Raw genomic sequence first — 22669 nt, 5'->3', positions numbered from 1 at the left:
CAACCTGCAGTATCAATCAATAAATAATACCCACAGTGAACTATCATAGCATTTAAACAACTAATGAAAATCAAGTGAGAGACAAAGTCAGAAACTGTGAGACAGTTGCCCTTGAAGATTTGCTCCTCCCTCCTCCTGCCCCCTCCTCGCCTCCTGTCCCAGCAGAGGCTGGCCTGCTTGGAGGAGACCCTGTCCCAGTCACCCTCAAGGGATGTCCCAGGGAGACCCATTCCTCTTCTTCCTCTGCATGGTGCTCGCCTGTGAAAATTTCAGATTCTCACCAGGCATGGTGGCGCGTGCTTGTAATCCCAGTACTTGAGAGGCTGAGACAGTAGGTTTTCAGGTTTGCGCCTGAAAATCCACTAAGTAGCCTCTGCTACTTAGTGAAGCCCTCTGAAACTTAGACCCTATTTCAAAATTAAAAAATAGGGCCGGAGATGTAGCCTGGAGGTAGAATGCCCCTGGGTTCAAGCCTTATTACCGCAAAAAGAAAAAAAAGACAACTTCAAATTCTCTTAGGATGCGCTAAGCCGCCTCCCGCGTCTTGCTGCCGCTCCTGCCCTGAGTGTCCTTGGACAAGTTCTTTGCTCTTCTGGACCTGTCTGCCAGTCTGTTGGGCAGCGGTGTCTTACCATCAGAGCCATCGCTGCCACCTGCTGAGTACCTGCTATATGGCAAGTGGCGTGCCAGAGCGGGCTTTGTGTGCGCTCTCATTCATTCTCGTGATGTGCCTTTGAAGGTATTATTCTCATTTTACCTGACCACACTGGTTCTCAGAGAGGGGACGCAGCCTGCCCAAGGTCACTGAGCCTGTGGGGTCAGGATTCTAGCTCTGGCTTCAAAGCCTGTTCCCCTAACTGCCGACTGGTGAGGTCTAAGTAAAATGATGATTAGAAAGGATCCCTTGGATTGTAAAGCACCCGCGTGTGGGAGGGATTGATGCTGCTGTTACGATTTCTACATCCAGAGCAACGGTAGCTTTGGTTACATGGCGTACAGCAAGTTGGAGGTTGTGGGTTGTAGCAGGATCGAGGGGAGGAGCACGGGGCTAGGAGCCAGCAGACTTGGGTCCCTGTCCTGGCCATCCTCAAGCTGACTGGCTGCGTGACCTTGACCAGCAAAACTGGCCTGGGGAATAAGCACTCCCTACCCCCTGTGGCCCTTGCGCTGTTCAAACTAGATAAAACCCCAAGGCAGTCCCCACGCTGCGGGCTCTCAGGGCATGCCCAGCCAAAGGGAGCTGCTGCTCGCCCGCTCTGTTGTCAGCATGGGCCGGGCGGAGGGCAGTTCTCCTCTCTCTGATGTTGTTACTCTGCAGATCTGAGCTGTCACGTGGTCCCCGGCCCACAACCGCACCTCAGTCTGTGGCTCCGCTGTAGCATGTGAAACTTTTGGGCAGGAAGCCAGTGCTGACTGGCGGCGGCCTTTTCGCATTGCTTGATCTTATTTAATGCGGTGCCAGAGGTTCCACCGGCCTCTGACAAATTGCTATCTTTCTAGTGCCCGTCCAGACCCGATCGCCCATCATAAGGGTGACTGCGGGCTCAGCTCCCTCTTAGATACTTTGGGCCTGAATGGGAGGAGGCTCAGCCTGCACCCTCCTGGGCCATTTGAGGAAGAGCGTGTTCTAGCCAGGCTCAGGGTCATGTGCCTGTAATCCCAGTATTTAGGAGGCTAAGACGGGGGATTGCAGGGGCCTCGGCAACTTAGCAAGACCCTGTTTCAAAAGGAAAAAAATTTAGCCGGGCGTGGTGGCGCACACTTGTAATCCCCGTGCTTGGGAGGCTGAGACAGGAAGATCACACAGGTTCAAAGCCAGCCTCAGCTACTTAGTGAGGCTCTCAGCAACTTAGTGAGACCCTGTTTCCAAATAAAAATATAAAATTGGTTCTGGGAGTATAGCCCAGAGGTAGAAAGCCTCTGGGTTCCTACCCTTAGTACCACCAAAATAAATAAATAAAAAGGGCTGGGGATATTGCTTGAAGGTAGAATGTCCCTGGGTTCAATACCCAGTACCAAAGGGGGGGAAAAAATTTATACTGGGGAAACTTCTGAGGGAAGTAATAACTACAGCTATTGAGAGAAGAATAAGCCTTAATAGGAATGCTTAGTTTTTTTCTTTAAATTATTTTTTTCTATGAATCTTAAAACATATTCATAGTAGAAAAAAATGGGAAAAGAGCTGAATGTGGTGGCACACACCTGTAATCCCAGTAGTTGGGAGGCTGAGACAGGAGGATCGCAGGTTCAAGAGCAGCCTCAGCAGCGTAGCAAGACTCTCAGCAACCTAGCAAGACTTTGTTTTAAATAAAAAATAAAATAGGGCTGGGGGTGTAGCCCAGAAGTAAAATGCTCCTGGGTTCAATTCCCATCACCAAAATAAATAAATCAATATAAAAATAAAAAGGGCTGGGGATGTAGCTCATAGGTAGAACACCCTTGGGTTAAACCCCCAGTACAAAAAAAAGAAAAAGAAAAAAATTGGAAAAGGAAAAGGAGGAAGATGACAAAAAAAAAAAAAAAGCAGAATAAGAAGTAATTCTGTATTTCCTTTTCTGAGAAAATGCAACTGCCTGTTAGTCTTTGGACTTTGCAATGGGATGAGAATATCTGATTTCTCTTGAACGCTCTCTAGCCAAAGTGTGTTTGTTAAGTGTTTTATGGACACGATTCGATTCCATTTTCACAGAAGCCTGTGAGGTATGTAAAGTTATCCTCATAGTTTTCCTAACGGAAACCTGACGCATAGGAAGGTGGAGAGGCTGAAGGCCTCCCCCTTGTCATCTCAAGCCACGTAGACCACGCCGCTCTTCCAGGCGCCCTCCCGGTTCACTCACTTAGTGGCAGGGGGCGGTCGGCAGACTCTGGCGTCCGAGTCCGACTCAGATGCTTCAGTGGAGGAGACGCGTGTGAGCGGGTTTGAGGGAGCCCCCAGGGGTATTAAGGCACCCCCCAGGGTCTCTCACACACAGCGCTCTCAGCCCCCGGCCTGAATGCATCCTTACACGCACGCAGGCGCTCAGGTGCTGTGGAGGGGACAGTGTTAGCCAGGCGCCCTGACGGCTGGGGCGAGGCGCTGTCACAGAGGGGCTCAGCGAGGGGCGCTGAGGAAGATGTGCCCAGACACCTCTCCTTCTGCCCTCTGCCAGGAGCAGCGGGCAGGCGTCCCGAGGCGTCCAGTGGGCCGGCCTCCCGCTTCTTCAAGCAGCACACGGATGGGAGGGAGGGACTGTTGCGGGGGCTGGGCAATAGAGAAAGTTGTCTTGGTAACTGTACTTAGGGGAAACATTGAAACCAGAGTTTCTTCTGTCAGCATTTTTTAGGGGTTTGATGCCTCCTGTACTTTGCCCACTTCTCTCTCTCTTCCTCTTCTCTCTCTTCCTCCTTTTCTGCACCTGCTTCAGAATTCCCAATGAAATCTGGGCTAAAGCCTTTGGTGTCATGAGGGTCAAAGATGTAGAAGAGACGGCCTCTCTGTATAGGGCGTGCTCATGACCACGGACGCACGTGGTGTGTGCGTGCCCTCGGGCCGCCCTGCTGCTGTGTGTGTGTGTGTGCAAAGCCCTCAGCTCTATTTATTTTTTTGTTTTGAAACAGGGTCTCACTAAGCTGCAGAGGCTGCCTGTGAACCTGTGATCCCCCGTCTCAGCCTCCCGGGTACTGGGAGTATAGGCGTGCGCCACCGGGCCCGCCTGTTCTGTGTCCTATCCCCTAGCTCTCCATGGCATTACTCTGACGTGGAGGACGGGCTCCCCTCTTTCTTTGACAAATTTGGAAACATACTCAGAAAGAGGAAGCGCCTGGCCCAGGCATGCGAGCAGAAAGGGGTGGTGTGGAAACAGGAAGCAGTGGCCCTGAGTTCAGCTCTTCCCAGAGTGCTGGCCTTTCAGTGTCAGGAAGTCCTTCCTTGGCCAGCTCCACTCCTGGGGGGAACCGGCACTCACTGAGCCCCCGGAGGCCCAGTGGGAAGGACTGGAGTTGGAGAGCCTGGCACAGCCTTAGGACCTTGGGAAGGTGTGTTTGTTTCTTTGAGCCTGTGTCTTCTTATCAGTAAAATAAGGAGGATGATATCAGGAGTTTGGATGGCATAATCAGATGTATAAAGTCCAAGAAATCACTAGGCTGGCAGGCTGGCTGGCGGGGTCCTCAAAGGCCCCCAAAGTGAGTGCGGCCTGCTCGACACAGCCGGGAAGGGCAGCACTGTCAGTATGAGCTGCGTGATCCTGGGAAGGCCACTTAGCTCCTATGCTTCAGATCCTTCTTCTGTACAATGGAGATAATCAGAGAACTTATTATAGGCTACTGTGAAGATTAAAGGAGTTAATTTATGTAAAATACTTAGATCAAGGCCTGGAAAGTAGCAAACTCTATAAATGTTAACTTTGTGGACTAGTAATTTTTTTTTTTTGTTTTGAGATGAGATCTCACTATGTGGCCCAGGCTGGTCTCAGATTCCCGGACTCAAGCGATCCTCTTGTCTCAGCCTCCCAGTAGCTGAAACTGCAGGCGTGTGCCACCATCCCAGCTGAATGCTACCTTTATTTATTTACTTATTTGGTGGTATTGGGGTTCCTGGAAACCCTTCTACCTCTGGGTTACACTTCCAGACCTATTTTTATATTTTTAAATTTGGAAACAGGGTCTCTTAAGCCAGCGAGGCTGGCTTTGAACCTGCGCGATCCTCCTGTCTCACGCTCGGCCACGCTCGGCCTTCATTTGTTTTTATTTATCAGGGACTTCCCAAAGCCCTGGGGCTAAGGGGAGATGAAACAGAAATCTTTATGGAGTTTATATTCTAGAGCAGGAAGGGAAATGGATAAGCGAATCAGTCAATAAATATAAATTCTGTTTGTGGCAATCACCATGAAAACAAACTCAGCACACTTGCTTAATGCATACAAAATTTCAGCTTGGGGTGATGAAAATTTTTGAAAATGAAGCCAGGGGTGGTAGCTCATGCTTGTAATTCCAGTACTTGGGAGGCCAAGACAGGAGGAACACAGGTTCATGGCCAGCCGTAGCTACTTAGTGAGGCCCTCCACAACTCAGTGAGACCCTGTTTCAAGAATAAAAAATAGGGCTAGGGGTGTAGCTCAGAGGTAGAATGCCCCCTGGGTTCAATCCCCAGTACTGCCAAAAAAAAAATTTTTTTTTGAAATGGATAGTAGTGATTGTTAAACAATATCACGAGTGTCATTGATACCCCTGAAAGCCAGCTGTGGTGACACATACCTGCAATCCTCATACTTGGGAGGCTGAGACAGGAGGATTGCAGGTTGGAAGCCACAGCAACTTGGTGAGACCCTGCTTCCAAATAAACAATAAAATAGGGCTGGGGTGTAGTCTGGAGGTAGAATGCCCCTGGTTTCCATCCCTAGCACCATATACGTACCTCAAAACTGTAAAACTTTAAAATGGCAAAACAAAGACAAAACCAAAGCAACAACTTAACTTAGCATGCTGTAAGTACAAAAACAAAACAAAACAGGGTGGTCGGGGCACACCCACTTGAAGTGAGCTGGAGTCAGAGCTGTTGTGCTGAGAGGGTGAGTGCACTGTTCATGCAGAGGGGCATCACAGGGCAAGCCCCAGTCAGACCAAGCCTGGTACCGTTAAAGAACAGACAGAAAGCCAGGGTGACTGGCTCACAGTGATGCTGGTGTGGTCAAGGGACAGGCGGTGACTACCAGTGGTCAGCGCTGATGCTGGAAAGATGGGCAAGGGCCCTGCCTAGAGGCCTGTAGCTTGACAAGTAATTGTTTTGTTTTGGTGGAAAACCATTGGAGGCTTTCTTCTTTTTCTCTCTCTCCCCCCTTCTCTTCTCTTCTCCTTTTTTTTTTTTTTTTTTTTGTTTTTGTTTTGGTGCTGGAGATTGAACCCAGAGGTATTCTATCTCTGAGCTACACCCCCAGTCTTATTTTTTTTATTTTCAGTACTGGGATGGAACCCAGGGGCATTTGGCCTCTGAGCTACTCCTCCAGCTTGGTTTTTTATTCTTTATTTTGAAACAGGCTCTCTAAGTTGCAGAAGGCCTCACTGAGTAGTTGGCTGTGAACCTGTGATCCTCCTGTCTCAGCTTCCTAATTACTGGGATCACAAGTGTGCACCACCACACCTAGCTCCTATTTTATTTTTTTTATTTTTATTTTTTTTTGGTGGTACTGGGGTTCCTGGAAGCCCTTGTACCTCCGGGCTACACTCCCAGACCTATTTTTACATTTTTATTTGGAAACAGGGTCTCCTAAGCCAGCGCGCAGGGCTGGCTTCGAACCTGCGCGATCCTCCTGTTTCTGCCTCCCAAGCGCGGGGATTACAAGCGTGCGCCACCACGCCCGGCTCCTATTTTATTTTTTAATTGGAAATAGAGTCTCACTAAGTTACTGAGGCTAGTTTCAAACCTGCAATCCTTGTGTCTCAGCCTTCCATGTTACCATTTTATTTATTTACTTAGTGCTACTAGAGATTGAACCTAGAGGCTTTTTACCTCTGAGTTATACCCCCAGTCCATTTTATTTTTTGTTTTGAAGCAAGGTCTCACTAAGTTGCAGTGGCTGGCCTTTAACCCGCGACCCTCCTATCTCAGCCTCCCAAGTATAGGGGTTAAAGTCATATGCCTCCATGCCTGGCTACCATTGGAGGTTTTAAAGAGGGTGTCCAACCGGAATTTTGTAAAGATCCTTATGACTGCTCAATAGAGAATAAGCCTGAGGGACCACAAGAAGACCACAGAGCAGGCTAGGGCAGCCATACTGGTGTCAGCGAATTGGCTGGACGTGGGCAGTAGTCGGGAGACAGGGAAGAACAGATCTGTGTTACTGAACTCAGTGATGCTTACTCGTGTTAACCCTGCGGAGAAGGCTAACCAACTGCCAGGCGATTCCTTTTTAATTAATTAATTAATTAATTAATTAAGTTTTGGTGGTACTGGGGTTCCTGGAAGCCCTTCTACCTCTGGGCTACACTCCCAGACCTATTTTTACATTTTTATTTAGAAACAGGGTCTCCTAAGCCAAGCGCACACAGCTGGCTTTGAACCTGCGCAATCCTCCTGTCTCTGCCTCCCAAGCGCGGGGATTACAAGCGTGCGCCACCACGCCCGGCTGAGGTGATTCCTTTTTAAGAGGTGGTACAATTGCCAGGCTGAGTAGACGCTGCCTCCGCTGGGCTGGGACGCCCTCTTCCTGCAGGCCACCCGGATGGAGAGCCACGGCGGGCGGAGGCTGCCTAGTGCCCTAGTGGCTGCAGTGTTCCAGAGCCTCAGATGCTCGCAGCCCGAGCCCAGACCAGGCAAGCTTCCCCGACCGCACTGGGCCCCTCTGCACAGACGGGCTGGCGTGGGCACGCGTCAGCATTCGTTTTCCTGGCTGACCTTTCTGTTTTCTAATCCCAAACACTCAGCTGCTGGTATGCCGTTGTCATCAGTCTGGATCCGCCGGCCTCTGCCTCCACCTCCATCCTGGACGGGCCTCTGCGGCTTCCCATTCCTGCTCGTAGTTATAGACCACCGCTCAGTATTGTTTTATTGGGTGCACACCATGCTAAGTGCTCTGTGTTATTTCCCTGGCTTTCCATCACTACCTGGAGGGAGCTGTATAGTTGTTTTATAGACAAAGCAGTTGAAGCTCAGAGAAGTGAAGTCACTTAGCTTGCCCAAGGCCACAGTGTAAGCAAGTGTTGGAACTGGACTCTGGGTCTCCCTGTGCCTGGCTCCGAAGCCTGCGTTCCTGACCACTGAGCATCAGGGCTCTGTGCCCCGCTGTGCTCTGTGAGGTCCACGAATGACTGTAAGCCTCAGACCTGGGCCTGGCCCACGGAGCTGCGCAGTGGTGGGAGTCCCAGCCTCCTCTGGCGGCTTTGACTCACAAAGGCTGCGCTCTCCACGTGGCTCTTCCCTCCCATCCCACCTCCCTCCTGCCAGGCCATCTTGAGCTCCCGTTTATAGGCTCCTCCACATGTCAGGATGTCAAGGTCTCCTCCGGTTCCCTGCCCCGTGCCGTCTCCGGGCCCTTGCCACGTGGTGACTCGGCCCACATGTCCTCCTGCCTGAACACCCCAACGCCACTGCCGCCTCCTAGCTTGGGAGCCCGATTCTTTGGGAACTGCAGGCCCCATTCTGGACCATCAGGTCCCGGGTCTTGTGAGAGGCTGAAACACACACGGGCATTTCTAACCCACATCCAGCCATCTCCTGGACATTGTCATCCTCCTGGAGCGCGCTCTGCTTCCCCAGGGTCCCCTCACAGCCTGGCCCAGCCTCCCAGCGGGTCCCATCAGCCTGGGCTGACCCGGGCCTGGGCGAATCGTGCCCACGTGGCCGGCTGTGCCAGAAGCCAAGGCTGGGTTCTTGGCTCCTTCTCTGTGGCCCAGTGAGAGAACCATGCTGTTGTCCTTGGACTTGTCAAATATTTCATCATGGGTTTTAAAATAATAATGGCGGTTTTCTTTTTAATTAATAAACAAAAATAAAGTTTAAACAAACTTCATTTACTTCCTTCTTATCCTTAGCATTCATGTTCATCAGAAAAGTTTATTTTCTCGAGCCGGGCATGGTGGCACACACCTGTAATCTCAGTACTGGGGAGAATGAGACAGGAGGGTCACAGGGTCAAGGCCAGCCTTAGCAGTTTAGTGAGACCCTCAACAACTTAGTAAGACCCTGTTCCAAAATTTAAAAAATAACAAAATAGGGTGGGGTATGGCTTAGAGGTAGAACACCCTGTGTTCAATCCCCAATACTATACACACACAAAATTAATTTTTTAACTTCTGATTTTTAAAATAATCATTTAAGGAGGCAGGTGTGGTGGTGTGTGCCTGTAGTTCCAGCTATACTTGTCCTAGGTGAGGCAGGAGGATTGCTTGAGCCCAAGTGATCAGAGCCAGCCTGAGCAACATAGTGAGACCCCATATCAAAAGAAAAAAAAGTAAGCTGGGTGCAGCGGCGCATGCGTGTAATCCCAATACTTGGGAGGCTGAGACAGGAGGATCGATCACAGGTTCATGGCCAGCCTCAGCTACTTAGTGAGACCCTATTTCAAAATAAAGAATAAAAAATAGAGTTGGGGGTGTAACTCAGAGGTAGAATTCCCCTGGGTTCAATCCCTAGTACCACAAAAATGAAAAGAAAAAAAAAAAAAGAAAAGAAAATACATGTTGCTGACCACAGCAGCACATGCCTGCAATCCCAGCACTTGGGGGGGATGAGGCAGGGGTATCTTAGGCTTGAAGCCAGCCCCAGCAATTTAGTACCTCAGCAACTTAATGAGACCCTGTTTCCAAAAAAAAAAATTGTTTTAAAGAATTAGGATTATGAGCCAGGTGTGCTGGCGCACACTTGTAATCCCAACATTTGGGAGGCTGAGACCGGAGGATCGCGGTTTGCGGACAGCCTCAGCTACTTAGTGAGGCCCTTTGTAACTCAGTGAGACCCTGTTTCAAAATAAAGAATAAAAAAATAGGGCAAGGGGTGTAGCGTGGAGGTCTAATGCTCCTGGGTTTCATCCCTAGACCCGCAAAATTAAAAAAAGGAATTAGGATTATGGCTCAGAAGTAGAATGTTCCTGGGTTCAATCTCTAGTATCCAAAACAAAACAAAATATATGGAATCTCCAAGTATAGTTGAAAAATCAATAACTGTGGTTGAATAGAAAGAATAGCAATCTATGTTTAAGCTACCCAGAAATAATCATAGCTAATACATTTTTACACTTTCTGCATAGATACTCTTGACTTTCCATGAGGTTATATCCCAACAAGTTCATGAAAATATTGTGACTCAAAAATGCATTTAAAGCTGGGCGTGGTGGGCTCACGCTTGTAATCCCCGCGCTTGGGAGGCAGAGACAGGAGGATCGTGCAGGTTCGAAGCCAGCCGCGCTGACTTAAGAGACCCTGTTTCCAAATAAAAATATAAAAAGTAGGTCTGAGAGTGTAGCCCAGAGGTAGAAGGGTTTTCAGGAACCCCAGTACCACCAAAACAAACAAACAAACAAACAGACAAACAAATAAATATTTTAAAATGCATTTAAATAAGCCAAGTGTGGTGGCTCATGCTTGTAATCCCAGTACTTGGGAGGCTGAGACAGGAGGATTGCAGTTTGCAGCCAGCCTTAGCTACTTAGTGAGGCCCTTTGGAACTCAGTGAGACCCTGTTTCAAAATAAAGAATAAAAAACAGGGCTGGGGGCTCCATCCCTAGTACTGCAAAAAATTAAAAAAAAAAAGACATCTAAAACCAGGGCGTGATGGCGCACCCTTGTAATTTCAGAGATTGAGACAGGAGGATCCATCACAGGTTCATGGCCAGCCTCAGCTACTTAGTGAGGGCCTCCACGATTTAGTGAAACCTTGTTTCCAAATAGAGAATAAAATATAGGGCTGGGGATGTAGCTCAGAGGTAGAATGCTCCTGGGTTCAATCCCCAGTACAACACACACACAATTTTTTTTTTCACTTAAAGCTGGGTGTGGTGGCCACACACTTGTAATCCCAATTCTTGGAAGGCTGAAACAGGAGGATCGCAGGTTGAAAGCCAGCCTCAAAGACAGGCGTGGTGGCGCACGCTTGTAATCCCCGCACTTGGGAGGCTGAGACAGGAGGATCGTGCAGGTTCGAAGCCAGCCTCAGCTACTTAGTGAGGCTCTCAGCAACTTAGTGAGACCCTGTTTCAAAATAAAGAATAAAATAGGGCTGGAGGCATAGCTCAGAGGTAGAATGCTCCTGGGTTCAGTCTCCAGTTCTACACACACATGTATTTAAGCTGGATACAGTGGCGCACGCCTCTCATCCGAGCAACTCAGGAGGATGAGGCAGGAGGATCACAGGTTCGAGTCTAGCCTCAGCCATTTAGCAAGTTCCTTAGCAACCTAGTGAGACCTTGTTTCAAAATAACAAAATATTAAAAGGGGTTGAAGCTTGAAGGTATGATGCCCTGCAGTACCAGAAACATACAAAGATAATCACCTAACCCACTGAACACCATCGCTTAGCCTAACTCAGCCTTAAATGGACTCAGAACCGTTACTCTACGTTTGGACAAAATCATCCAACAGAAAGCCTACTTATTATAATAAAGTGTTGCATGTCTCATGTGATTATTGAATACTATACCGAAAGTTAAAAACAGAATGGGTGTATGCACACATCATAAAGTTGGAAAATGTAAGTTGAATCATCATCAATTGGGCACCATCTGGATCCGTGTGTGTATTAATTAAAACAGGCCCATCTGTACAAACCGCCGTGGCCTGTGCTTTGTCACTCAAGCGTTCTCCATGATTCTCCGCATCCTCTTTTCTCTCCTTATCCGAGAGGCCGTGCCATCTCCCCTCCACGCGCCCTGGCCCGGGGCTTTGGCGGGCCTCCCGCACCTCTTGGATCGGCCTGGGTCCAAGCACCGCCTTCTTCTGGGAGATTCTGTGAGGTTTGCTTGAGGCAGCCAGGTGCAGAGAGAAAATGGCCCAGAGTTAGTGTCTGGGGAGTCAGTGTCTGGGTAGAAGGAGAGCGGGCGGAGGAATCAGAGGAGCCCTGTCTGAGCAAACGAGTGTCACTCAAGCCCCTCGCTCTGGGTCTTCCCTGTAAAAGAAGACTAGAGTTAATTGTCTCAACCGGCGTCCGGCTCCTCTTATCTGCGGCGCTGGCTGCCAGCAGGCTGCACTGGAGACCCTCACAGGGAAGACCTGGGTATTTTAAGATGTGTTTCCTTGACTATTTTCAAGAAGACTCAAGCTGGGGTTGGGGGGGGGGCGGGAGAGTCTGAGCTGAAGCTAGACCGAGGCCAGCAGGGGGAGGATGGATGTGCTCTGCCTGTCTGGCACGAAGGTCCTGTGGATTCTGCGTCTCACAGCAGAAAACATACACGTTATTCTGTGGCTCCTTTTGTGTGTGTGTGGGGAGGTACTGGGCGTGGAACCCGGGGGCATTCTACCTCCGAGCTACACCCCCAGCCCTATTTTACTTTTTTATTTGGAAACAGGATCTTACTAAGTTGCTAAAGGCCTTGCCAAGTTGCTGAGGCTGGCCTCGAACTTGTCATCCTCATGACTCAGCCTCCCAAGTACTGGAATTACAGGTGTGTGCCACCATACCCCAGCTCCGTGGATCCTTTTTATTTTTAGAGTCAAATTAAGTAGGCATTTGTTTTGAGAGTTCCTGTCCCCAGGCCTTAGCTAAGGCAATGAACAGTATCCTCGAGCACAGGCCCAGGAAAGATCACAGCAGACAGGTCTCCGCGGGGCCCTTCCTAGATTGCGAGCTCCCCCAGAGCAGCTCTTGGTGCCTGACAGAGCCTTGTATGTAACCGTGGTTTGAAGTTGCACCCCTAAGGCCCGGCCTGAGGCCTGGGGAAGGCCTCTCTGGGTGGCTGAGGCAGTGGACCAAGGCCTTCCCTTCCTCCTCATCGGGTTTCTTAACAGCGCACCAGCAACAGCACAGCTGTGTTTTGCTTTTGCTGATGACCTGCTCCCTTGGGGCTGAGGATCCTATGACTCTGGGGCGCTGCAGCTCTTGTGTGGCTGAGCGGAGCCCTCGAGGTCTCAGACTTTCTGTCCAGTGCCCTTTGCTGTGGGCGAGGCAAGTGCACACTGGAATGTAGAGAGAAACACAAATAAAAAAGATGGGCCAGGAATGTGGCTCAGCGGTAGAGCAATTGCCTAGCATGTGCGAGGACCCGGGTTCAATCCCCAGCACCACAAGGAAAAAAACAAAGTGTGGGGCAAGGCTCCTGGAGTGTGTGGGCAGCTCAGGGTGAGTCCAGTGTCTGTCTGGTCATCAGAGGCCTCCCCTGGTGCATGGGGGGTGGAGTCTGCCAGGTCTAATCTGGATCTTTCTTGAGTACAGTAATATGATGGTTTTAGAGGAAGGGTCTAGACTCAGGGGTGAGGTCCTGCCCATTTCTCTGTTTCCCTGGTTTTAGCTTCAAACTTTTTCTTTTATGATTCACTGATTATGCTAGATGTGACGGCACACGCTTGTAATCCTTGTATTTGGGAGGCTGAGACAGGAGGCTTGCAGGTTCGAAGACAGCCTCAGCAAGTAGTCATCAGCCTCAGTTCTCTTCAACATAGCGAGACCCTGTTTCAAAATAAAATAAAACAATATAGGATGGTGGGGGGTAGCTCAGAGGTAGAATGTCCCTGAGCTCAATCCCTAGTGTGTGTGTATGTGTCTGTCTGTCTGTCTGTCTGTCTGTCTGTCTGTCTCTCTCTTACACACACACACACACACACACACACACACACACACACACACATCCAGATTATGACACACAAATATCCAGATTATGGTCAAGAATGGGTGCTTTTGCCCTTACAACAAAACTTATGGGTTAATACTTGTTTGCTGGTCTATCTATTCATCCATCTATTTAAAGATAAAAGCAGCTCCAAAGTATATGAAGTGGAGAATGGAGCAGCCTCTCCCAGCCCACTCACTCCCATGGACTGCTCTCACTCTCCCACTGAACCCGCTTCAACAGCATGCTGAGTGTTTTTGCAGGTCTTTTACTAAGTGTGTAAAACACAATAATATGTTGTTGTAGTTATTTTATTTTGTGATACTGGGGAGTGAACCCAGGGGCATTCTACCTCTGAGCTACACCCCCAGCCCTTTTATTATTATTATTTTTATTTTGAAATAGGATTTTTCTAGGTTACTGAAAGTCTCACTAAATTGCCAAGGCTGGTCTCAAACCTGTAATCCTCCTGTCTCAGCCTCCCAAGTAGTGGGATTACAGGTGTGTGCCACTATGCCCAGCTGGATTTTTAAAAATACATATATAAAGCCAGGTGTGGTGGTGCACACTTGTAATCCCAGCATTTGGGAGGCTGAGACAGGAGGATCTCAGTTTGCGAACAGCCTTAGCTACTTAGTGAGGCCCTTTGCAATTCAGTGAGACCCTGTTTCAAAATAAAGAATAAAAAATAGGACTGGGGGTGTAGCTCGGAGATAGACTCCTCCTGGGTTCCATCTCAGTACTGCTAATACATATATGTGTAAATGGGGCCATGTCGTATTTTTCCCTCTTTCTCTCTTCATTTGGCTAATTCCAACAGAATTTCTAGGTGGTGGGTCCTTGATTATCTTTGTAATCTCCTCATTTAGTGCTGCAAGGGAAAGGTGTTAAGAATAGCCTGTGCACAGATCATTATCCCAAGTCCCTCACTTTGCAGATGAGTCCCAGGGAGATGACGTGGCGACCACATGTGTGGCCAGCTGAGGCCTGTGCCCCATTCCTGTCTTTTATCCAGGCAGGACAGTGCTTTCCCTCCCTCCCTCCCTCCCTCCCTCCCTCCCTCCCTCCCTCCCTTCCTTTTCTCTCCTACAGGTACCTGCCTGTTATCCCTGTGGACCCATCCTCACGGTCTCTGTGAGGCTGGGGGTGTGCATAGGAATGCTTGCAGTTTGGGCCCGAAGAGGCTTTTCTAAATTCAGTCCCCACAGCCTGGATCCCAGGGCCCTCTTGCTTGAGATGAGCACGTCTAGCATTTACTGAGGGGCTACTGTGTGCCAGGGACCGTGGCACCAGCTGCCAGCATTTGGCAGGTTCCTCCCTCGGGCTGGCCACTGACTGCCCGAGGTGCTCCTGGCAGAGTGGGACTCCCTGGAGAGACCCTCATTAGCCCTAGAAAGGGCTCAGATTTCAGGTTTGGCCCAGGAGACTGGGACCCCTGACAGCCCGTGGACTCCGAGTGGGAGCGGGCCTACGACCTCGAGCTGCTGCCACTGACCCCACTGTCACGTCTCCCCTCCCCCTGCTCCGCGCGCCGTCCATTTGTCTCCATCTGTCTCTCTGCGTGCGGTTCCTGTCCCCTCCCGTCACATGTTCTCCTCCATGCCAATGCAGGCGTGCTGGTCACCATGACAACAGAGACGGGCCCTGACTCTGAGGTGAAGAAGGCTCAGGAGGAGGCCCCGCAGCAGCCTGAGGCCGCCGCTGTGACCACCCCTGTGACCCCCACGGGCCACGGCCACGCGGAGGCCAACTCCAATGAGAAGCAGCCTCCGCTGCAGGACGCTCGGCCCGCTGAACCGGTGAGTGCCCCGTTGCCTTGGTCCTCGGGGCCATTCTTAGGGCCCCAGCATCTTCTCATCACAGAAGAGAGAAGGAAACTAAGATTTGTTTGTGACCTGTGTCGTGCTCAGCGCTGCTGGGGGCACTGTGGTGGATTTGTATTGAATTCTCCCAAACCTCAGAGAGTAGCAGCTCATTTCCTCGTTTACACTTGGAGAAGTTGCGGCTCAGCGGGGTGAAGTGAGTTACCCAAAGCCACGCTGCCGTAGAGTGACAGGCAGATGTCACACTTGGATCTGATGTCAAAAAGTGGGTTCTTTCTACTTTATCTTCTACCTTTGAGCCTTTTCCTTCTAGCTTGGCAGGTCCAGTGTGACCCTGGAGCTAAATTTATCACGCCAAAGCTAGAGGGACTTCAGAATCATCCAGGCCGCCACGTCACACCTCCCTTCGTTCACAGTAGGCCCAGAGAGGGCCAGGGTCCCCGAGGGGCCAGGACAGGGCTCTGGCCCTTCCCTCTGCCCACAGCTCCCGCCTCGTGCTGGGCTGAGTGACAGGTGGAAAGGAGGAGGCCAGAGGGATGCCCTCATAACTCATGCTTTCTTCTGGAAGCCAGGGCAGCTCTGCCACCAGCCCAGCTTTGTGGAATGCTGCTGCCTGCAAATGGCGCCCATGTCAGCAGCGGCCTGCGGGGAAGACGCAGACCCTCCTTGCACATGGAAACTTGAGCTCTCTTTTTTGTAAACATCAGCCATGGCCCCCGGTCCCCTGTGGACTTCAGAGGGAAGTGACTCTCTTATCCTGGGGTCTGTTTCTGCCCCAGGTACCCCTTAGTTGCTTCTCAGTTGTGCGGAAGGCTGTGGTTTCAAGCTCACTGACTGACCAAACTCTTCCTTTGGTTGGGTCCCCAGAATCTAGACATGGAGGAGAAGGACCACTGTGAGGCCGACGGCCTGTCAGAGCGCACCACGCCCAGCAAGGCCCAGAAGTCGCCCCAGAAGATTGCCAAGAAGTACAAGAGTGCCATCTGCCGGGTCACTCTGCTCGATGCCTCTGAGTACGAGTGTGAGGTGGAGGTAGGGAACGCGGCGTCCTGGCCGGCCTGCCCGTCCCTGGCCGGCTGGCCTCTGCGCCAGTGTGTGCTCAGCTGGCCCGGCCAGAGGCGGCCTGGAGCGGTGGCGGTGTCCAGAGAGATGATCTGGCCCGGCCCTCCTTTGTACAGATGGTGTCGCCAGTGCCCAGAAAGGGCTGTTACAATTGTGAACAAAATTAGACACGGCACAAGGCTGGCACCAGGAAGGGCTCCTCAGGGTGGCTGTACCTTGGCCAGGATCACACCAGCTAAGGGCTGATCTGCGGCCCAGTCGGCCTAGAAGCTGGGCTCTTCTGGCTCACTCAGCAGAGACCAACTCTTTTTTTCTTCTTGGTACTTGGGATGGAACCCGGGGCAGTCTACCTCTGAGCTGCACCCTGACCCTACTTCTCATTCTTTATTATGAAACAGGGTCTCACTAAGATGCAGAGGGTGAAAGTAGCTGAGGCTGGCCGCAAACCTGCATTCCTCCTGAGAGACCAACATTTAAAATAGAATTTTTTTTTTTAATGGTGGTACTGGGGATTGAACCCAGGAGTATTCTACTTCTGAGCTATATTGTGCCTCCGAGCTACACCCCTGGCCTTTTATTTTATTTTATTTTGAAATAGGGTCTCACTAAGTTGCTGAGTCTGGCCTTGAACCTGTGATCCTCCTATGTTGGCCTCCCAAGTACTAGGATTACAAATGCGCACCACCACATCAGGCTTTTTCTTTTTTTTTGTAAGTGGGTAGAGAGAGAGGCCCTTCCTTCCTCATGAATGCCCCTGTTTGGGGAATTAGCCCTAGTCCCTAGGACAGACTAGTTACCTGAGGGTTCCGTGGTAAATGTGTTGCCCAGGTGTAGGGAGGCGGCCCGTTGGAAGGATGCTCTTGTCCGTGTAGAAGGCCCGTGGCGTGGCTCTGCCCCACAGCAGTGGCATGCCTTCTCTCCAGCCCTCTGGCCCCACATTTCATGGCTCCCATCCTGCCATCCTGTACAGGCCCGGCCTTACCCCTGTTCTGAGCTCTCACTCACCCCTCTTCCTTAGGGGCTCAGCTCCATAAGCACCGGATAGTTGGGAACAGGACGATCTTACCATGAGATCCATGGGTGCCGCCTCCCTTTAAAGGGCGCGGCTTTCTTCTGAACCCTCTTCTCTGCAGCTTTGGTGCTCTTTTGCCTTTGTGTGTATTTCTTCTGAAGTATTTCAGGGTGAACACCTTCCCTGTTCCTGGCCGAGTAGAGAGCCCCCTACCCCTCCTCTCCTGGCCGGCGGCCCCAGGTGCTGCTTCGGCCTGCCCCAGAAGCGCAGGGAGCATTCGGCTCAGCCCAGGCCCACTCGCTCAGATGGACTCTTCCAGGCTCAGGAATGACCTTGCCAGGCCCAGTCCCAGTCCCTGGGGGACCTAGCCAGACCCTGCAGAGACCTCATTCTCTCTCCGGAGTCCCTGCCTCTCTGGGTGGTGGTGACTGCCTCACATGCCCTGCCCTGGATCCCGTGACTGGTGTTCACCCCCACACCTGTGGGTTTGGGGCACCTCTCTGGTCCCGGGCTTCATCACGCTGAATCCTTGGGCCAGACAGTGGTCAGTGTGGTCCTAGCCCTGATGCATGGGAGTGGGGGGCGAGGGGCTCTGGCTGTGGTCCTTCCAGTGGAGGCTGAGTTCGTGCCCGCACTAGCTGGAGAGGCCGGGCTGCCCTGATCGTGGCGACTTGGTGCAAGTCTGACCCACGTCCCAGGCCCTCCTCTTTTCCCATGCCCAGGCCTCTCATTTTTAAGGGGCTCTTCTCTTTTTCCCACCAAAGCTTAGGACTTTGGTTATTTATTCTTCTCGACTGCTGTATAGGAAGGAGAATCAGTCACTCCCACAACCCCACTTCCATTCTTCTCAAGTCCGTGGTGGAGAGAGGCCCCAGCAGGGCTTGGAAGGAGGCTTGGGGGAGCTGGGCACTGTCACCCCAGGATCCCACGGGACTTAGCAGCCAGGCGGTGGTGGCGCCAAGGTCCCGTGCAGCTGCAGGAAAGCTCTTGGGGGCTTTCTAGTTGTCCTAGTAGAGTCCAGGGCAGCTCCCAACCCTGCCCGAAGGTGCTCGCCAGCCTCATGGCCCCTCTGCTTTTCCCTTCAGAAGCACGGCCGGGGCCAGGTGCTGTTCGACCTGGTCTGCGAGCACCTCAACCTCCTGGAGAAGGACTACTTTGGCCTGACCTTCTGCGATGCTGACAGTCAGAAGGTACTGGGCTGGGCCCTGTGCAGTGGGCCTCTCCCCTTGGGCGTCCAGTCCTAGCAGGTCTTCAGTAGGCATCTTCTGCTTGCATGTCCCCAAGGATCAGCCTTTGCAGTCAGTTCTGTCTCCACCTCTACCCACTGTCCTTTCTTCACCAAAAAAGGGAGAGGCGCAGCATGGCTGTGTGAGTTGCTTGGAGGAACCCTGGGGAATCCAGGCCTCGTTCCCTTCCTCCCCCAGTCCCAAGGAAAGGGGCCCAGACAGCTCAGCCAGGGAGGGCATTCCCCACTGGCAGCTCGAGGAGCTCCCTCTCTCCCAGCCCCATCGGGCGCCCTCCTCCATCTCCCCTCTACGCAGCTCTGTCTTCTCTTTCAGAACTGGCTGGACCCCTCCAAGGAAATCAAGAAGCAGATCCGGAGTGAGTGGTTTGCTGTGGTTGGGGATGTGGTGGGAGGGCGGGTGGCCCGGGTGCTTGGCTCCCTCTGACTTTAAAAGGAGCTTCTGGATCTGCGGGTGCCTTTGCTCCGGTGGAAGGCAGGCTGGGGCGATCACACTGTTTCATAAATGATGAGTCTGAGGCCCAGAGAAGAGGAGTGACTGCACAGTCAACAGCAAGCGGGCAGAGGATCGCAATGCACTCGGGACTTCAGCCCTAGGAGGCACCTACAGAGCCGCCCAGGACAAGGGCACACAGTGGCCACCCTCCTGCCAGGGCCAGTGCAGAATCCAGTAGCCAACCCCCTTCCCTTAGAGGCCCAGAGAGAGGCACTTACTTCTGCAAGGTCACAGAGCCGGGATTGGCTGAGTGTCTCAAGCCTGGCTTTCCGTCCTTCCCTGGGCTTTATTCAGGCCTGGAGTGAAGGCAGATGAGCAGGCTGACAGCCTGTCCTTTCTGGCCCAAAGAGAAAAGGCGTGTTGGGAGGCATGGGGCAACTTTCAAATGGCAGAAGGAGGAGGTTGGTGGCCTCAGCAAGGATCCTGCGATTGTAGGGCCTGGGGCCAGGATGCAGAGATGCCTCCACCTGGCGCCCCTCCCCTGGCTGTGGTTGGTCTCTCCTGGACTCCCTGGTCCCCTGGCTGGAAAGCTAGAGACAAGCCTGTTGCCATGACAGCAGGCAGCTGGGTCCAGGAAGGGGGCTTGAGGAATTCTTCCTGTAGGTTCCCGTCAGTTGGAGACAAAGAGGCAGACACACGGGCAGAACGTGCTCCTCCAGGGGTGACGGGCCTCGGCCGGGGCGCCAGGCTGTCCACTAGCAGCCCCAGCCCACTGGGAGGCCTGGCCCTCATGCCTGAAGGAATCGGGACACACACAGGCAGCCAAGTGTGCGGTGTTCAGTAAGGACCAGAAGCTTGGAAAAGATGTGCCGGGTCACACCAGCAGGCCTTGCATCTCTCCCAGAGCATGTCCACAGCCCCTGCCAGCGCCGCCCAGGCACAGACCTCGCTCCTGTGGTGCCTCGAGCCATCCCCTTGGGGAGTAGGCCAGCCTCCTCCAAGACAGCCCCAGCCTGCCCCGCCCCCATGCTCCCAGCCACTCACCCTAGTCTTGTCCCTTGAGCTGCAGGGGAGCAACTGTTTATCTTCTTTCTGTTGTCTGTGACAATCTCTCAGCTTTCTGGAGGTGGCTGCGTGTCCTGGGTTTCACAGTTGGGTACATCTCCTCCCATGCCTCAGTACCATCAACTGGGTACCTGTGGCAGGTCCTCTGGCCCCGGCCTCTCCTGGCAAATAAATTAGTCCTTGAGGAGGGTGTGGCAGGGAAATGACAAGTGCATGACAGCCCAGCACAGAGGAGGTGCCCCGAGGCAGCTGCACAGATACGGGCCACGTGCCTGGATTTGAAGCCTAGCTCTGTTACCACTTACAGGCAAGGTGAAAGCCGGGCATGGTGGTGCACATCTGTAATCCCAGTACACGAGAGGCTGAGATAGGAGGGTTGCTAACAGAATGAAATTCTCAGCAACCTAGCAAGACCCCGTTTCAAAACAAAATAAATAAATACATTTTAAAAAGGGCTGAGAGTATAGCTCAGAGGTAGATACTCCTGGGTTCAATTCCCAGTACAAAAAAAAAAAAAACAAAAAAAAGTAAGACAACTGAGGCACAGAACAGTTAAATAACTCAAGAAGAAGTGATGTACGGGCGCCCTACAGCGGTGCCTGCACACAGCACTCCTGGCCCGTGCTGGGTGGTGGTGTTATGTTATTAACTGCTTCTATAGTTCCTGAGATGGGGACTGTGTCCTCTACAGGCTGCTTTTTCCAAGGAGTCCTTGTGGTCAGGAGCTTGGATTGTGGCCTTAGATGTCCAGAGCGTGGACATCTGTTATTGCCACCCACCAGGAGAGTGGCTTACACTCTTGAATCTTCATCTATAACAAGGAAACTCAGCCAGGTGTGGTGGCACAAGCCTGTAATCCCAGAATTTGCGAGGCTGAGACAGGAGGACCGTGGGTTTTGGGCCAGTCTCAGCAACTTAGGCTCTCAGTAACTTACACTCTGTTTCAAATATAAATAAATAAATTAATTAATTAATAAAATTACCAGGCGTGGAGGCACATGCCTATAATCCCAATACTTGGGAAGGTGTGAGAGGAAGATCGCAGGTTTGGGGCCAGTCTCAGCAACCCAGACTCTGCTTTTTTTTTTTTTTAATAGCTATGTGTGGAGGCACACGCCTATAATCCCAGTACTTGGGAGGCTGAGATAGGAGAATCCTCATCAATTTAGGCTCTCAGCAACTTAGTGAGACCCTGTCTTTTTTTTTTTCTTTCTTACTTTCTTTCTTTTCTTTCTTTTTTTTTTCTTTCAGGTCTGGGGATGAAACCCAGGGGCATTCTACCTACAATCTATACTCCCGTCCTCTTTTTTATTCTTTATTTTGAAACAGGGTCTAAGTTGCGGAGGGCCTCACTAAGTAGCTGAGGCTGTCTGCGAACCGTGATCCTTTGGTCTCAGCCTCCCGAATGCTGGGATTACAAGCGTGCACCACCACGCCCAGCTCAGACCCTATTTTATTTTATTTTATATTATTTTATTTTCTGGGTCTAGGGATGGAAACCAGGGGCATTTGACCCTTGAGCTACACCCCCTGCCCTATTTTTTATTCTTTATTTCAGTCCCAGCCTCCCAAATGCTGGGATTACAAGTGTGTGCCATCACGCCTGACTTCAGACCCTGTTTTCTAATAAAAAATAAAAAATAGGGCTAGGGATGTAGCCAAGTGGTAGTAGGCTATTGGGTTTCATCTCCAATACCACAAAAACAAACACAAAAACCCCAAAATAAAAAAAAGGCCTGGGGTTCTGACTTGGAGGTAGAAGGTCCCTGGGTTTCATCTTCTAATCTCTCTCTCTCTCTCTCTCTCTCTCTCTCTGCCTCTGGGTGATTGTAAAGATTACATTCCCATCCCTGTGTGCCAAGCTGGCCTCCTCAACACCTGGGCCTCAGTGTCCTCATCTGTGAAAAGGGGCTAATTAGAGAAGTGAGTCAGGAGGTCACGGAGAGGGCTAGTGAAGCAGTGCTCATAAAACAGTTCAGTGTGTGCCCGGCGCACAGCATTCCTTCTCTTTCTTTCTACCTTCCCGCCAACTGCTAGTCACAAGTCCCTTAACCTGGGCCTCACCTTTTCTCTCCGTCAATTGCGAATAACGCTCCAGGTTCCCAAATTAGAGCATCCTGAGACTAGAGATGGGAGGAGGCTTTGAACAAGTGCCCAGAGGCGGGCGCGTCTCAGCCCCAGAGTGAGGAGCCTCACCCAGCTCTCTCCGTCCTCTCCTCTCAGGCAGCCCCTGGAATTTTGCCTTCACAGTCAAGTTCTACCCTCCTGACCCGGCCCAGCTGACAGAAGACATCACAAGGTGAGGGGCGTGGGGCGAGACCGCGTGTGCTCTGTGGAAGGAGGGGTGGTACCTGGCCTGGGAGATACGGGGCTGGCTAGGATGGTGCTTGCAAATGGAGACGCCCGCGGAGGCCAGGCCATTGGTGAAGGAAGCAGTGTGAGAAACAGGACACAAACCAGGTGTGGTGGTGCAACACGCATCCCAGGTGCACACCCGCATCCCAGGTACATACCGCATCCCTGGTGCACACCTGGATCCCAGATGCACACCCTCATCCCAGATGCACACCCTCATCCCAGGTACACACCCACATCCCAGGTACACACCACATCCCAGGTACACACCCACATCCCAGGTACATACCGCATCCCAGGTACACACCCTCATCCCTGGTACACACCCACATCCCAGGTACACACCGCATCCCAGGTGCACACCCTCATCCCAGGTACACACCCGCATCCCAGGTGCACACCCGCATGCCAGGTGCACACCCGCATCCCAGGTACACACCGCA

General features: G+C 51.7%; 1 protein-coding gene across 1 annotated transcript in view; it reads left to right on the top strand.

Moving 5' to 3' along the window:
* Positions 1 to 14855: 14855 nt before the first annotated feature.
* Positions 14856 to 22669, top strand: part of EPB41L1 (erythrocyte membrane protein band 4.1 like 1) — a gene marked incomplete at both ends in the record, with an annotated part of 57831 nt that continues 50017 nt past the window's right edge. Inside the window, 5 exons of the mRNA XM_080716519.1 lie at positions 14856 to 15029; positions 15921 to 16085; positions 18213 to 18317; positions 18687 to 18729; positions 22095 to 22170. Of these exons, the coding sequence (XP_080572645.1) occupies positions 14856 to 15029; positions 15921 to 16085; positions 18213 to 18317; positions 18687 to 18729; positions 22095 to 22170 (563 nt within the window). The remainder of the gene's footprint in view (positions 15030 to 15920; positions 16086 to 18212; positions 18318 to 18686; positions 18730 to 22094; positions 22171 to 22669) is intronic.

Source organism: Muscardinus avellanarius (genome assembly GCF_963383645.1).
Source record: "Muscardinus avellanarius genome assembly, chromosome: 19".
NCBI classification, from domain to species: domain Eukaryota; kingdom Metazoa; phylum Chordata; class Mammalia; order Rodentia; family Gliridae; genus Muscardinus; species Muscardinus avellanarius.
The sequence above is the reverse complement of the archived record's forward strand: the minus strand, read 5'-3'. Positions and strand labels throughout refer to the sequence as shown.